Source organism: Varroa destructor, unplaced genomic scaffold (assembly GCF_002443255.2).
Source record: "Varroa destructor unplaced genomic scaffold, Vdes_3.0 BEIS01000006.1, whole genome shotgun sequence".
In the NCBI taxonomy this organism is placed as follows: Eukaryota; Metazoa; Arthropoda; class Arachnida; order Mesostigmata; family Varroidae; genus Varroa; species Varroa destructor.
The window spans coordinates 6,015,309-6,032,208 of NW_019211459.1; the positions used below are offsets into that span (position 1 = coordinate 6,015,309).

Sequence of the window (16,900 nt, forward strand, 5' to 3'; positions counted from 1 at the left end):
CAAATATGCACGTGTGTAGGAAAGGCTTGGTCCTAGTTGATTTCGACGCAGATCCCGAGTTTAATTATCAGTGTTCCTTTAAAAAAGTGCCTGGCAAGTCACTGATAGTGTACGCCTAATTGTCGCTCCCCTGTACGCGCTCTCGGTGCCGTTCGATCATCATATTAATTGTTGGACAAAAGCTTCGTGCACGCAAGCCGTTCTTGCTCATTCATGGCTCGGGCGGAGCCAAACACCAACGTTCGAATCTGTAAGGCCTTGACTGAAATACGAAGAAAGTCACACATTTTCCAAACGAAGCTCGACGGGCCTTTTTTATAGTTAGTCCGCTAATTGCCTTAGTGACTAGGGATAGGATGATATCAGCGACCTTATTCGACTACTATTGTCATTGTTATAATCTTTATTAAAGCTGAAACGTTCCAGCTCTTAGGAGAATGTAACCATCGTCCCCAGTAGGTTGTAGGTGCTACATGTGTGAAACATACGAGCAGATTTGGCATCTATTGTAATTTACGTATGCGTGTTCTCATTCGTATTGGATCCTTATGAGTCGAATTATTTCGAATTTTTGAAACCATTCTAAAGCAAATTATCGTTTTTATCAAGTAATGTCTTTGTCGAAATTAGAGAAGAGCTGTGCTTGATGATCGTGCCCTCTTCTCCATCGCAAAAAAGACGCCAAATGGTTCTTCTGTCTAATTGAAAGATCATAAAAGTGAAAGCTAAAAGCAGATCTGTCTACAGACTTCAACCGAGCATTTTTCTACGGCGTTAAAGGTTATACATGGAAAATCGTAATGTACCACAAAACCAGTAACATGGACTCCATGGTAATAGGCCAATAACGACATTCTGTAAGTCTTCATGGACGAAAATAAAAAGCCGTCACGTTATCCGAACAAATTTCCCTATTTCACCTTAATTAGGGTTAGGAGTGCGTTCGATTCCGGATAAAAAATCACAGCGGTGACAAGGCTCACACATCTGCCACTCAAGATGTTTGGGCGGCCAAAGAACGCCCTTCAAAAAAGCGTAGCTTCCATTGCCGATTGAAGATATAAAACTATCTGCAAGACGTTCAACTCGCGTTAACAGTACGTTGCCGTATCTTCACAGATTGGAGAAAAATCAAAGTAGTTATTCCGTGCTAGCGGCAATTAGTGACGGTTGGTAAATATCACATAGCTACGAGAGTTGCAATTTACGGATTTCAGTTGCTGATTTGCGAAAGACGGAAACACAGTGGGTCAGAAGGTGCATTTGTAAGTGTTGTAGAATTAAGTACCTTCAATATTTTTCCATATAGCGCAACCAAGTCAGATTAGTGAATAGCGCAAGATAGTGAAACAAACTTTTATCTACATTTATCTTTACTTTACTCTATTCTATTCGTTCGTTTAGGCTGTACGTGCGGTGTGTTACATAGCTTGTTAGTCGTACATACGTAACGTATAAAGCGATCCGTTAGTACGCGGGTAAGCAATAAGCACACACATATATATGAGCTTGTTACACTTTTCTAAGGTATGTTCTCTTCAGACTGTTCGCAGCAAGAGAAGGTGCCATCGGCTCCATCGGATCTCGTAACAACGGCGACCCAAACTCTAGCCACAAAAGATGCTGTTCGCGCCGCTGGGGGCCCGCTGGAGCTCGCCAACGCGCCCATTATGATCAGATGTAGCCCTTCGCGTGGTCTTGCCCGAGCGACAAGTTCTGCCACTATAAATCGCCTAAATACGCAATCCGTCTCCCGGGTTGAACTGAGTAAACCTATTGTGTTTGGCAATTCGGCTCGATATCTCGGCTTCACAAGAGACGACGGCCATACACACGAATGGACCCTTTACGTAAGGCCATATCAAAATGCTCACGACCTAGGCCATTACATAAAAAAGGTATGATCTTTGAATACGATAACATCAATCAATATTCACTAGAACAGGCCAAACTTCATTTCTAGCCACGTTGATGACGTGTAGGCCTGGTGAAGATGACAGAAATATGAAATTGTCATGCGAGTATGGTACTTTAAAATACCTTTCTTCCTTAATAGATCCGTTTTCGAATGTAGAAGGAAGTATCGAAAACATTATTAGAGCTGATGCGTAGCCGTTGGCGCTATTTTCTTCAATCCAAATACCTCTTTTTCGTGGCTGTGAACTTTCTACGGCCTCTGGTGTCTACACGTGCTATATTTGAGTACAGAGTTCTCACGTACATACGTATGTACGTACGTACGTACGTACGTGTATTGAAGAAGACGAACAATATGTCGGCGAACGGTGTCCAAATTACAGTTCTCGTTTCAAATATATATACAAGAGGTACATGGTTTTTCTGCCTGTGGCCATTCTGATAATTTTAGCTTTGTAGTTAATACAATCATCAACGAAACAACTAAATCAGATCTCTGTCCGGTACGTACAGACTGTTGCCGGGTTTGAGTCTAGCTCAACGCTAGCAATAACATAATCTGAGTGAATTTATGCTCTACCGGACGGCGGACAATTTCCGGCGCGACAGTTTTCGAGCGAAATCACCGTACTAATTGTCATTTTCCGATATTTGCCCTTGGATGATTTAATCATGGTGCTTATCTTTTCATCTAGGTAATATTTATCCTGGAACCGTACTATGCAAATGAGGAAGTCTTTCAGCCGCCCTTTGAAGTCAAACGGACAGGGTGGGGCGAATTCGATATCGACATTAAAGTTATTTTTCGTCATCGCTCGATGCGTGCGCTCACCCTACGCCACTACCTGCGATTGGTAGAATACGACGGACCTGACCAGACTCCCATTTATACCAGTCGCATGCAGTCAGAAAGTTACGATGAGATTGTCATCTCACGACCGTCGGCCAAAATTAAGGCCTTGTTCCGCGAAGAAACAGCCTCTCCTACGCGGGTCTATTCGACAATACAAAATCGCAGTAAGAACTCAGGAAGTAAAACTGACATCGTAAACCTACCAGTGTTATATATTTCACCACTGCCGTTGGCTTTGCTATCATCATACGCTATATATATTTAGTATAAATCACATTATTATTGTTATTATAATCATAATTACTGTGACGTAGAACAAAACACGATGTGCGCTCTCTTTAATAATCTTCACAGATTTGTTAGATCTTTTTTTAATGCCTAAATTCGATTTTAAAGTAGTCGTCCACTTTAGATTGTAAAAGCTGCTCGCTTTCCAGCTAAACGAGTCCTGTTCGAAGGAATCGTCAGTCGTACAGGCCACCGGCACTTTAGACATTATACTAGCTTCCTTAGGACTTCGACTTGCTGAATGTAGGAGTCGATCAGACACCGCTCTTCCGTTGGCTGCATAATCTGACTACAGTCTGAATACTTATGCCCACTAGCAGGGAACTACACAAACGAAACAACGGATTCATCTATCGCGGACCTCGTAAGGCAACAACAACAAATGCAACAACATTCAAAAGCGACTGAAGACGCTATATTGGATCAACACGCTGCTCGACGTGTAATCCAGCTAACAAATATATTGAAAGGAAAAAAGGTAAGTAACAGTCAAGTATGCAAGCCATGTTCATAGTAGTCTTAGTCGAGCTCTATATATATATATATATATATATATACATATATACAAAAAAGCAAAAATTGTTTTTCAGAAAGTGCTCGCCGAAATTCATCGAGTTAAACATCAGCTGCTGAAAAATCATCAGGAGATCAGAGCGCTACTTTCGATTGTTGACGCGCAGTCCTTCACCCCTGCAGCCGGGGAACAAACGTCAACGTCATCAGACGAACTAATTACGACTCAATAGAATAAAGCCCTCAGCGGATATTTACTAAGTATTGGCGTATGTTGTTTCTAACAAAGAGCTGAACGTAGCTTAAACAGCTTAAACAGACTGGTTAAGTCAGTGCGGAATGGACGAGATACATCCCAGAATGTATTGTGACTAAATGTGTATCATAAAAGTAGCTTAATATTAAATAGCAGTCAAAGATCCTTGGATCTCATAAAGCATATCCGTTTATAAGGACCCGCAGCAGGACATGTCAAATAGCCACACGTTCTGGTGCCATTTACTCACGTTGCCTTTTCTCTCCTGGCCAAAATGGCCAATTCCGACAAACGGTTATGAGCTTGGAAAGTTAAGATGAGAACCTCCGGTGCTTGACGTTTTTATTTCTCAAGAAAGTAGGAAGACGCGAACTCATCATAATAGAGCCTACCGCTCGTATGAGTCTCCGCAGTTTTCAGATGCGCATTTCAAAGCTAAGTTAGGAGATTTCGAGTCCGACCAGCAGGCGCCAGCTGCATCCGTAGAAACGAGACTTTCGGATCGATCTGATGATGATCAGGTACTTAGCAAGCTAAACGACGTCCAATTTGTGTGGCGTGTATTGCTTTGATATCTAAGGATGAAGAAAGACTTTATATTAGGCCATTTTTAAAACAAAAGCTGCATATTTTACAAGATAGTGGCCGAAAAACGTCGTGAACGTTAACATCTAAGTACTAGCTAAGTGGTAGTTATCATCCTGAAAATGTTTCCTTGCATGATTTGGTAACAGAACCGCAGATATGGTGAAGCACTGGATTAATTGATAGCAACGGGCGCGTCAAATGAACGACCGGTCTTCCGTCGGCATAACACGTTTCCCATACTATTGAGTTACCGATGCATTGTTCACCACGCTCTATTGGGATTACCGCCCCCGACAAATTTATCAATCATAGTATAGGACTTTACGTGGGCGGTTATATGGGAAACACGTGCGAAGATTTTTAGGCGGCAACCATGCCAAACTGCTAGGTAGGATGATCCGAAACAAAAAAAAAGAGCACACTAATCAATAAGTGCTTTTTTGATGAAACACTTCTCTTCATTTACATATAGGCGAAAACCCAAATAAGACTTTGTGATTCAGTCTATAGAACTTGTCAATAGTCCGATGGTACTTAATAGTTTTGAAGATATACGCGGAAAAATTAACATAGCAAAATTTTTATGGCACTCATCGTGGTCTCTAATTGTTTAGATTTGGTTTCTGTACTTATATATCCATGCTGGATACCCAATACAGGTTAAATATAGAATTGCTTACATTTTACCTACGACATAAAGCTACATATAGTTATCAGTCAGGACGGCATTAACACAGTGATGATGGCATGATGCCTTTGCAGATACCAACGTTGAGATGGCGTCCTATGAAAGATGGTGTGAGACTGAGCGTTTAGTCCTACATTTGCTTTGAATTACGCTGGTGAAATCCCTTTGCTTGCCAAATTGTTGACGTTTCCCGACTACTGGCTTCCAGGGAATTACAAGCAGACGTTACCTCACTACCTCCGCAATATTTCCTTAAATTTTCCGGCAGAATATTGACACCGCCGTTAGGAACAACGGCGAACAACACCGACAAAATGGCTGGTGTAAACAGGTTCCATATGGGAAATTCAGGGTCCCTATTTGGTCAGTAAGAAAGATGGCAGAAACATATATGCGCTATAAGAGACAGTCGCTTGCTTGCTTGCTTGCTTGTTGGTTCCTATTAACGTTTAGCGAGTCTGGCCAGTGCGGCATTATAACTCGAGTTGGCTCCCTGCGGAGCGAGCACGGAAATTGCTAAAACATACGAAAAGCTGTTCCGGCGAAATACCTCCGTTTAGACTGCTTACTGGCACTATTGATCTATAGGACAGATCACCGAGCCTGTGCGACCCGATACTGTTACGTAGTTTGCCGAGCACGTTAACGTTACTTTTACGCGTATTAGCTTCAGCCTGCTTTTATCCAGTCAGGAAGTAGGTAACATACTTCTGCGTTAAATATGTCCACATGTGATATGAACGAAATACTGGCATGTTGCGTTCCCAGATTAGGACCTTGTCATGTCCCCTGATTTAAGTATATCGATGCGACTGGCTCCAAGATGTTATTCTGATAAATATCATCTTCACGTAGGTCGTCAGCTAGACGAGGCCATCTTGACACAGACAAAAGATAGATAAATGAACATAAAAGTAATGTGTGTTTAGAAACAAATTGCCGTGCGCGATGTGCTGTTGTAAATGGGCATAAGTAGATGTTCTAAGCAGATATATTGGAACAAACAGTTTCGCCTGCTGGTACGCTTAATTATCAACTCGTACCTATCGTTACTATTAAACACTCTAACAACGATGCGGTCTAAGTAGACAAATTGCAGTGTTGTGTAATGATATAAATAGGTGATTACATATACTAAGTAGACACTATTAGGTGGAGTACACTCGTAAGAAAAACGTCCTGTCTTTTCTTTCGACAGCCGTGGAAAACGTCCCTACTTTCTGAACGATATCCAACATGGTTGTTTGCTTATTGCATTGTCAATAATATTATTCGTTCATTTTAACTATCTTCTTCAGGGAATTTCAGTAAGGGTCTTATCATGTTTAGGCCTGCTTGGGAACATCGGGCTTCTATTGCTACTTCTACGGGAAACTACTCCAGTGGCAACAAGAGACCGTTTGCTGCAAGAACATCATAACCGGTTGCCTGAAAAGGTCTGTTTAGGTTAATCTATCCAGCAGCGAGTTAACGGTGTCAATCCTCACTTACAGATATGAATTCATCCTTAATATAACTTCTACTAACAATATAGCTTGTCCTTAAACAATAGCTGATTATCACCCGTTGGCCGAATTGTACCTGGCTGAGTAGACTCGCCCCATGGAGAACCCATTTTGAATTATACGGGTTCGTTGGAATCATGTTCAGTTATGGCACATTTATGTATGATGATCAGTAAAGTATTAAGAAGTGCACTGACTGAGGTGTTCCTTCAAAAAGCGGCAAAGCAATCGAAGAGTTTGTTTCGCCCTACTTACGATGGACTGACAGATGGAAGGCGGCCTAGAGACTGCCGAACACACGCTATGTGCTGTGACGAGTCGGTGTGAATTACGCCCGTCGGTGCCTTTAGCTTTGAGGCGAAGCTTTAGCGGTACCTGATAGTATATTCAGTATTGCATGAAGCCTCTACCGTAGCTAAAGCAGACCGCCGCTAAAAATACAGGCAGCATTAAGTCTTTTTCCCAAAAACAGGGTGGAGAAGTGTTGTAATATTCCTCTTTAAAGTTCCTCCTCTTGCCAATGGAATATGCATGGATCCAGCAAACGTCCCTAAGCAAAGCTAGACGTGATGGAGTCTGACATTAACAGACTACGGCCGAAAGCAATACAGATTAGTCTTCCAGAATCGGCTAGATTGCTACGTCTGGACTAACCAGCCGTTCGGTCTATGCTGTTCAAGCTGACGACAGTTAGTTTCGGTAGAATATTTAATTGGTGAGTCGATAAGGCTTTGAAATAGGGATCAGTGTTGTGTGTGGGTGGGCCGCGGCAACCGCAAAATGGTCAACAGGACTGTTCGACGTTAGGGTGTCCAATAGGAGAACGTGTGCGTTGCCAATCATTTATAACAGACAATAACAACAACAGCATCGTTGGGTTCGAAGGGATACTGCCAACAACGAGTCGTCCCGTAGTACACGAGTTACTCGACGACTCCAGAACTTAGTTCGCGTAATAAACGCATTATGGCCACGAAATCATTGCAGGGGTTGCCACGAGATCGAATGCCCAAAAGAGGGCAGTTTGATTTAGCATAATATCCATTTCACCTTCCTGTAGAAATGCCCCTGTAGAAACGTCCAATCATTTTGACCTATACCAAAATGTCAGTAGAATTCGACAGAAACGAAAATTACTAATTGGCGTATGTCACGATATTTTTTGTTCATTTGTCAGAACCTATTATACTATTGACGTGTTACGTAATTGGCTAAACGTATAGCATTCAGGCTGGTCCCTCTACCGAAACTGCTTACGTTGGTCGGATACGTAGCTACTGGTACTGGAAAAATGTGAGAGGATTTGTTTGGAATCACATACTTCTTCAAATAAAGATGGTTTTTTCTTCATTATAGAGAAAAACAGAAGATTGTTGAATACACAACAGCCTCAAACGTCGAGCTGATACGCCGTAAATATATATGTACGTATATACATGTATATATAGTGGTGATAAACGTGTTGCTCATTACAGATGCTCTGCAATTTCGATAGGCTGTTAGGTATACCGAAACTAACGTACCTGTCAGTTTAGGCATCTAATACGTTTTTGTGAAGCATCCTTTTACTATTGTGAAGGCCTTATAGAAAAACTCCATTAGGTGCAATGCCCTTATAATTTGTCACTGGCCTTCTATGTTTGGAAAGTAAATTAACTATATATTTGCTTTCCAAGCTAGTACTGTCAAATGGTGACGTATGTGCTGGTAGATCTAGGGGTTCGAATTTCTGTAGATCGTTTTATAGGCAAGTACTGACTGGGCAACTTTGATTTTTTGTAGCCCTTCCGTTTGCCTGTAAATAACAAAAAATTCAATTCATTTAACTTTATCCGCACTACACATAATCATTGACCTTGATACTAACCTAACTAGTGGTATAATTGTCAGTTTTTATTGGTTTATGGTCGACGACCCATACAAAATAGTGAAATTATTAGTTTGATCGAAGTCAGTTTTTCGGTCTATCTTTCTTTGTTACTCTTCAAGACTAAACATAGCTTCGGCAACTCTTAAGAAGTCTCCCAAGGGCCGACTGTGCTAGTCTCAAATGCCAGCAACTCTGCAAGGATTCTGATATTTCCTATAGAAATATACTTGAAGCCATACTGCTTATCGTAGACAACCTTAGGGGCACTTTATCTTGACCTTTTACCGTCTCGACAACAATTTATCCATGCAGTTTCAAACAAGTGTGCTAAGTATATACCGCTACGGCCGTTGTATCGCCCTCGAAAAACAAGTACAGCCGATATCCTAGCTGAGAGCTGCTAGCCACAAACAGAGTTGACCCGAGTATGGGAGACAGAAGCTCAAAACCGAAAGTAAAAAACAGCCATCGACTATTCTAGTGTGATAAATCGGCGCCGGGATGCCCCGATGCTGCTGTCGCAGAGGCAGCAGTAACTTAGCTCTCAGCTTACATCGATCCGGCTCGACGTCACCGATTTCTAGGATTTAGTTTCAGCCATCCAGCACGGTTTGATGATAGTCTTGCTGGCAAGATGCGACCCGCCGTCCTATCACCGCCTCAGCCTAGGCCAGCAGAATATATGAGGTCTCCCGCTGTTCCACAGCGTAAAGATGATAACATGCGGAAACAATGTATTTTATTGCACGCGTTTGTGTCTCGGCGACGACCTAGAGCGGGGCGAGAGATACGTCTAATGTAGATTTAATCTTGTACATGTGTACAGAGAGAAAGCCACTTATTATTGCCTATACAAGTCCGTCGTGTCAGTATTGAGAAGTGAGCGTGTCACACATGCCCCTTGAGTCCGAACGTGCTTTTTCGCTCGCATGATTAAATTCATCGCATGGAAAAAACTCTTAAATGTAACGCTTGTCGAAACGCATATATATATATATATGGCGGGGGTTTAGCCACAGCTTATAGAAAATAGCCTGAATAATATGGCAGATCGCAAATCAATCTTTTTTTGAAATCGCCGAACGTCGCAAATTGATCTTGGCACTTCCTTAGACTGTAATCGTTGCTGGTATCTGATCAGTTTAAATAAAAAGCTCTGCTGTGAGGTCAGGTTAAAACAATACTTCAAATGATGCGACCCCTCTTTCTCCCCCCCCCCGCCCCCACCATCAGAGAAACCTCCCCAGCCCCTAGTAGTCATTTCATGGTTAGATAGAGACCACGCTTTGTTGGCTGAGACATCTCAAGCGTTTTTATAAAAATCTAAATCAATTGTTATAGCAAAATTTGAAGCGGGTGCGGCACTTTTAAGAGGAAGAATTTTAGTGGTACATGCAGCTTTCAATAAGCCTATCTTATATAGCTTTATACATCATATTTATGTAATGCACAATCTGCACGAACATAATTTGAATGAAAATATCCATAAAACAATGCCCAATTCTAAAACAAAATGTTTATATTGTTATGCCATGGACCGTAACGGCAGTCTGCATAGATAAGATATAAATATATCTATTGAATATCCCGAGCCCGGTCTTCAACTCACTTGCAGAGCTTTTTATTACATAATTAACTTATTTATGTGCTCTGTATTATCTGCTCGTCTCATAACAACGCAATATCAGTGCATTCCCTATCGACTGCATAAAATAGCTCATTATCTTAAGTAAGCCAGTTGTTGGCACGGGTAGCGTTTCAGATCTATCGAAAAACTTATCTAGCTTTCCGTTTTAATTTATTATTTTTTTGCGCTTACTAGGTTTTAACCGTTATTTCTATTTGGCGCATTCATCTTATAGTCCCCGTTGTTCTAAATTGCTTTCATATTTACTAAAAGCAATTAAATTTATAACGAGTGTAAGGGTAAGGCTTACATATTTGAAAAAAAAAAGGCTTACACACTGAGTTCGTTGGCCAAGATAGGATTAACCTGTTATAACAGAACAAGATACTTTTGTGCACATCATAAATAACAAATGGCACTGCGTGAATAAAACGTTTTACGTTTCAATTAGTAATTTAGGTAAAATTTGACAACTTCTAATTATTCGAATTTGTGCTGATCTGCGTTACTACTGGACCCTTACGATTGGTAATAGATAGTAGGGAATTAAACCGAATCGTCACGGGCGATTTTTCGCACTTGATCGAGCATTGATTGAAGTGAAGAAAGAACAAGAGAGTCTCTCCCTTGCCTCCTCTAGAATTATATAATCCTTTGCCGACTGCAAAACAAAATCAAAGGTATCTATTTCTATACTTGGCTTAATGTGCTTCAATCGAAGCGTCAATTATCGATAGAGCTTAATGGCGGCTATACCAAGAAATTCATTTATGGCTTTTCCTACTATTACAGTTGGTAGCTACACACCACAGACTAACTACTTTGTTTTATATACTTACATATCAGGACATGAAGTCAATATAGATATATGCACACCAAGAGGTTCGTTTCTGTCCGACTGCCATAATATAGAGGTAACAATATCTTCAAGAGACGGTGACGTGATAGTGAACCAATATGAACCAACAACGGGAAATCGATATTGGAAAGATGGTGAGTTAGTAAGCTTGTGTTATTCTTACATTATACCTTGCTGTCACAGTATACACGTTTCTACCAATGCCATTCAATCGTATGTACGAGCCTCATTTATCTCGGGGGTACCGCTTGCAGAACTGTCGATGAAGATCAAATGTTCCATTGTTCTCGGAAATCGGAACAGGAGAGAACTGAACTCAGCTTCGTTCGGAAAATGCACACAGAGTATGACAGGTTAAAAAATAACCCTGAACCCAATTAGCAAAGTGTGTCGTTGGCTTGTTATGTTTAGGAGATGGGTGCATGACCTTCGTCAATGATGATTTACTACAACAATATTTTAGAGCGGAATTAGATTTATAGTCATTCATCCAGTTGAGATGTAGCGGTGAATCACTAAAACCGATAGCAATATGGCTTGTTTCTCAATGAACGATCTGTTGATGACCGCTTGAATTAGTTACATTATACCCAGTATATATATTTGCTATATGCTTAATGGCTTAACTCAAACAAACGTTTATCGAACGTAAGAGGACGTTGCGACATTCGACGTTCGATGCAGTACTGTGCCTGCGTTGGACCGGCACCATCCATTCACACAACGAACGACCTTTACGGAAGCTATGCTTTTTTTTTGTTTTTTACATCTAACACATCGAAAAGTCTAAAGTTACGGAGTTTATTTCTAAACGAGAAATACGAACTAATCCCTTTGAAAATCTTTACTGACAGGAAGAAGCGGAGCTGTTCCTGGAAATTTGGAGCGTTTCTGCACAAACCTGTAGTAGATGAGATCAATGGCACTATACCTATTTTAATTACTCTAGCTTTGCTACATAAATGATTTAAAGGATCCAGCTTGTCTCTTCACTAGAGTTTTTGCGACGTACAACCTAGTATAGGCCAATCAAACGAGCTCTACACCTGCAACAAGGTGTGCAGAGCTCCATACTAGCACTAGAGCATGAACTGTTGATCTCAAGGTATGGGTTGTTTGACTCTCGAAAGCCGCCCCAGGAATTATATTTTGTTGGCTGCGATTCCTAGCTTTAAGTACAAAGACATTGCAGACCTAAGAACCAATATAGTAAAGCGGGAATTTCAAATGATCGAGATCCAGCGAGATGTGTTCTTCACTACCGCAAAACATACCGTTTCCAACAATACGAAAACAGCTCATACACGGTGATTCAGCTGACAAAGGTTCGTCCGTAGTCTGCTAGGACATGGATGCTACTAGTTGTAAAATATCGTTTGCGGGCGCCGGCGAAGTGCAGCTTTAAATGCGACATGTCTTAATCATCAAGTGAGTTGGGACATGTGCTTGGAGTGTCATGTCCGCTCTGGAGAAGCTTTACAAACACCACTAATGGCACACTCACGCAAGTCTGTCTCCACTAACATCGGTTTGTTCCACGCCCCTCTCCTGCGTAGCTTATCCCCACAGAGTGCGGCCCAATTTCCATTCCCCTCTTCAGCATCAGCCGACGCAGCGGCCGACGTGCCGATTGTTAGCCTATTTGACGCTGGCAGAATATCTGCTCCTCCTCCATGAGCAGCTCACGTTTGGAGAGTGAATAGCTCCAGACAGAGTGCGGACAGGCCATTGCAGCAACCTTCCGTTCAGAGAGGCATCCGTGCATAGAAACACACGCAGATACTGCTAAATTATCGTGCATCAGACGATACTGCACGACGACCGACTCAACTCCAGTGAATTTGAAAACGATTGGATTGAATCTTGGTCGGATTTATCGACTCGCATATTACCACAGAAAGAAGAAGCCCTCTCTGATCAGGGTACAACATCACGCAGTTACTAGATGAGCAGAATCTTTGTCAAGATACCGTAAATGACAAATATTTCGCATTTTTGCTTTCTGCATCATGCATCTCCGGCGATCCCAACTGATTTCATTATAGCTTAATTACAAGCAAAGAAAACATCATTCCTAACTAGGCCCCACTAGTGGACGCTAGTACTACGCTCGGACATGTTGGTAAAACGAACCTTTTCATTGGTTGTTTTCAAGAAGTTGTGTTTTCTAGTTTGAGTGTAGTAAAGATGGCTGAAGTAGTTAGTTCGGCGCACCTGTAAAGAGAAACGTATACGTCGTCAAAGCACAGCAGCTGGATTTTTAACTGAAAAGTGATTCACGGATGTAACACGTAGAAAAAAAAGTCTACCCATAGTTTATTGCCCCACGTGCCTCATTGTCAAGTCTGGTAATAGAAATGGCTTCTAGGTGCGAAGCCGAGCTTAACCTTGACATCCACAGCAACCAAGGTGAGTAGTACAGATAACATACTCGTAGTTTGTTCTCTGAATAGCTAGATTACTGTAAAAGTTTGTTACCTTATTACTTTTCATTTGAGCATCCAGTATCATTCGTCTGTGGTCTACTCTTGGATGTTTTGACTACCGCGGTGACAGGTTCAACTAAACAACCGCTGCTCATTATTTCTAAAATTCTGGGTTCGATCCCCAGTCTAAGCTAAACGATTCCTAAAATTTGTAAATAGCGACTTTCGTTTGTAGCGCCGTTTGATCAGTCTATCGTTCTACTCGTTGCTGTGAGGTCTTCCGCAATCGCCTTGATCCGAGCAATATTCGCGCGGAAAACCGGTGACAGGGGAAGCGGAATGGGGTGTTGGTCTTTAACCGTGTCAGCTTAAGTAGAAAGTCAATGACGAATGCCTCATTTAGAGCTGTTCGTGGGTGCTGGCGTCAATGCGTTCAGTTTGACGTACTCAAATGTATTCATTAATTAGACATATATCGAGCGCTCTAATCATTCCTATATGGAGAACATTTTACCAAAGTGGTCTTGGCCGGTATACTTAGAATCTGGCGTTAGCAGGACGGGGAGTGTAGCTTGCTCTACGAGGTAACCTCATCTCAGTGTTAGGATTTGCTGCAACGTACTAATGATCGCATGAATTCAGAAGCAGTTTACCTTGTTGATAACTGTTATCCGCATCTACTGTCCTACTGGATTGTACCTGATCTGTCTGTGTTCCAGGGGACACCCAGGCTGTGCTTGTTTAGAGATTTTTTATTTGTGCAGAGATGCAGATGAGATAAACGTGCCTTATGTCAGAGTACGCTGAGAACAGCGACATCGTAACCGGTGCGTCAAATCTCAGTAAACCGTGGGTCGGTTCTAGTTTTCTGGGGCATGTTAACTTTGTGCCGAGGTTGATGATCGGAGTGCTCGAAAAGTGCTGCGAATTTTTAGTAGCGATTAACCCATTTGATTTGGAGAGTTTTCAAGACAAAGCTGTACGGTTGTCTCGCTTACATTGAACTAGAATAAAAACCTCTGAATCATGGAAATCCACGTACTTCAATTTCAAAATCGAATTAATAATATATTCCCAAACAAAGCCCAGCGGGAAATGACCGAGGTAGTACAGTTTCGCCAAAGAGCCACAACGCCTGAACATTTTGTGATTAAGATTCAACGATTCGTCTTACGTACGTACGTACGCACGCACGCGAATACAAGGGATGATTATGACTACAGGGGGGCCCCTAGCTAACTAAATAGATTAAGTGTGTATCTAACAGCTTATGTTATACTAGGCCTTGTTATCCGTAAAGCTCCTGGAAAATAACGACAACCGCTATATAATGTCAGCTTTGCTTTTTTTCTTACAAATATTTAATAAGCCTGCCTTATACTTTGTTAGTAACCATTAGAATCTGTTCGAGTTACGTTAGCGTCTCACGATCATAGCAAATCAGAGAAATGGTAGAAGAGGAAACGAAGAAGGTAGGAGTACAATAGTTTCCTACGTTCGATTACCGTTGAACAAATAGGCTATCGAACAAATCGATGAGTAAGTTGATTATATCATCACTCTATTACCATAGGAACTGTTAAACGGGGTAAATTTAAACACATCGACCAGCCACATTTTCAACTGCGGATTGTAGAACCTGGAAAAAAAATGCTGTAAAAATGCTATGTTTGGCCCAATAATCTCATGAATATCACGAAAACAACTCTATCTGGGTTTGAACAATCAGGTCACATAGTGGGTCTTCGGAACCAGCGCGTTTCAACGATTCGACCTAGTTCCCTAAAACACTCATTAAAAGCTTAAATTTTAATTATTTATTAATATATCACGCGAAAAGGTATAGTTACAAATGTATGACAACCATTGGTGATATGGAGGGGTAAAGGGGATACTGAACTATGCAAAAAATGATTCCTTGCATTATTAAGGTATACAGACGCCTTTGACGAGAAGCTAAACGCTGTATATAGACACGATGAACTATGAAACGAGTAAAACAATATGGTCGTCCATATCGCATCGAAATAAAGGTAACGAGATGGAAACGACAAATGATTAATATATGGGTGCAATGTTACAGCAAAAAAGTTTGCAGTTGCGGTTTCAGTTGCAAATATACGGTGATACAGGTTCCAATCCTGGCGTAGTCACTGTTTTTTTTTTTATTTTTTTATATGGCAGCAGTTGGCCGTCTGAAATAATCATCAACGAATAACGTAGCTTAAGTGCACTAGAAACCTTTACGTTATAAACATTTTGCTAATGTATAAAAGGTTAGTTTGTTATGCACTAGATTGTAAAATCGCACAATGTATTTTTTAAAGAAAAAGCAGTAGGCCAAACTTAATTTTTTTTGTTGGTCATCATATCACGAAATTCACTTCTTTATTATTTAATCAACAGTCATCGAAGCCGCACTCGTGTCACTTCGGTCGAAAAACGCGTACGTTCATCGCTAAAAGCCCCTGCTTTGTGAGCTGTAACAATGTATGTAGCTGTTCGGTGTAAAAATGTATCTATTCCACCTGAAATGTTTAAGGTGTGACTGGTATAATTTCTGACGTTAGATTAGAGTGTTCGGGTCGATGCACGTATACGTTACCGAAGTTCCTAATAGTACACGTTAGACTGTAATAGACTGCAATAAGTGGAAAGTCAGTCAAGAAATAAGTGCGGTAAACGCAGTTTACGACTGAGTTTGTGCATAGGGTTCTTATTGGCGTAAATCAACCAGAAAAATACGACGAGGTCTTCAGAATCCAAATCTCGTTTGATACTAGGTTCCGGTTCGACCATCCCATCCACGAAGCGTAACCTCTGAAGATGGGCAACTTCAATTTGAAAGGAGTCACCTGTGCCCTTATGCAGGCTTACTTGCATAGGTCATATTGAGACTAATACGCTTTCTTTGTTAGGATAGGAAAACGTCCATTAAAATGAACCTTTGTAAAAGCACAACGTCCAGCGGCGTACGGGGCAAATTTCAGGCGGTCACATCGATGACAACTATAATCATTGCTTGATTGATAGACCTGCCTGCAAGCAACAAATCGTTTATTAAAATTTATTATAAAATGCGATTGGTCATTACGACCGTTACTACTATATGATTACTGCAATAAATATGGCGTTAATTAATAAAGAAGGCGGTCTGTCTGTTAAGAAAAAATAATTAAAACGCTATAAAAATTCGTGTTCAGCGTATGTTGGAATTGTCAATTAAAAATTGGAATCAATGTAAACACAAGGGCTGTTCACGGTCGTTCCGATCGATTACGATTACCTTTTGGAAGCCAATCCGCCCGCTGATTCTAACCCTGAGTGTGGGATATGAGCCGAAACCTGCGTGTAAACTTCATAAGATAATTAGCCTAATGCGTAATCTTAAGCACTTGGATAAGATGAGGATTTGAGATTAAATTTATCCTTTTTTTTTTCGATTTCAAATTGAGCTTTGGAGCGGCACACGCAGAGTTTTTGTAGATAAGAGCGGTAAAAAATGATAAT

At 41.1% G+C, this 16,900-nt stretch overlaps 1 protein-coding gene and 1 long non-coding RNA gene across 7 annotated transcripts in view; one reads left to right on the top strand and one right to left on the bottom strand.

The window, feature by feature from the left end:
- The first annotated feature begins 109 nt into the window (after positions 1 to 109).
- Positions 110 to 3,835, top strand: LOC111253091 (uncharacterized). 6 transcript variants are annotated; one of them, XM_086992553.1, is made up of 6 exons: positions 110 to 250; positions 930 to 1,097; positions 1,528 to 1,898; positions 2,613 to 2,934; positions 3,376 to 3,536; positions 3,649 to 3,835. In XM_086992553.1, exons 3-6 carry the CDS (start codon positions 1,530 to 1,532, stop codon positions 3,802 to 3,804), a joined length of 1,008 nt encoding a protein of 335 aa, XP_086848679.1. In that variant the 5' UTR covers positions 110 to 250; positions 930 to 1,097; positions 1,528 to 1,529; the 3' UTR covers positions 3,805 to 3,835. The 6 variants fall into 6 exon arrangements, with proteins under 6 accessions (XP_086848679.1, XP_086848677.1, XP_086848678.1 ...); XM_086992551.1 differs by lacking the exon at positions 930 to 1,097 and adding an exon at positions 1,218 to 1,265; XM_086992552.1 differs by lacking the exon at positions 930 to 1,097 and adding an exon at positions 1,218 to 1,265 and having other exon boundaries at positions 3,379 to 3,536.
- Positions 3,836 to 15,460: 11,625 nt separating this feature from the next.
- Positions 15,461 to 16,900, bottom strand: part of LOC147754791 (uncharacterized) — a 33,135-nt gene continuing 31,695 nt past the window's right edge. The window contains exon 6 of the long non-coding RNA XR_015329543.1: positions 15,461 to 16,429. This is a non-coding gene — a long non-coding RNA (uncharacterized LOC147754791). The remainder of the gene's footprint in view (positions 16,430 to 16,900) is intronic.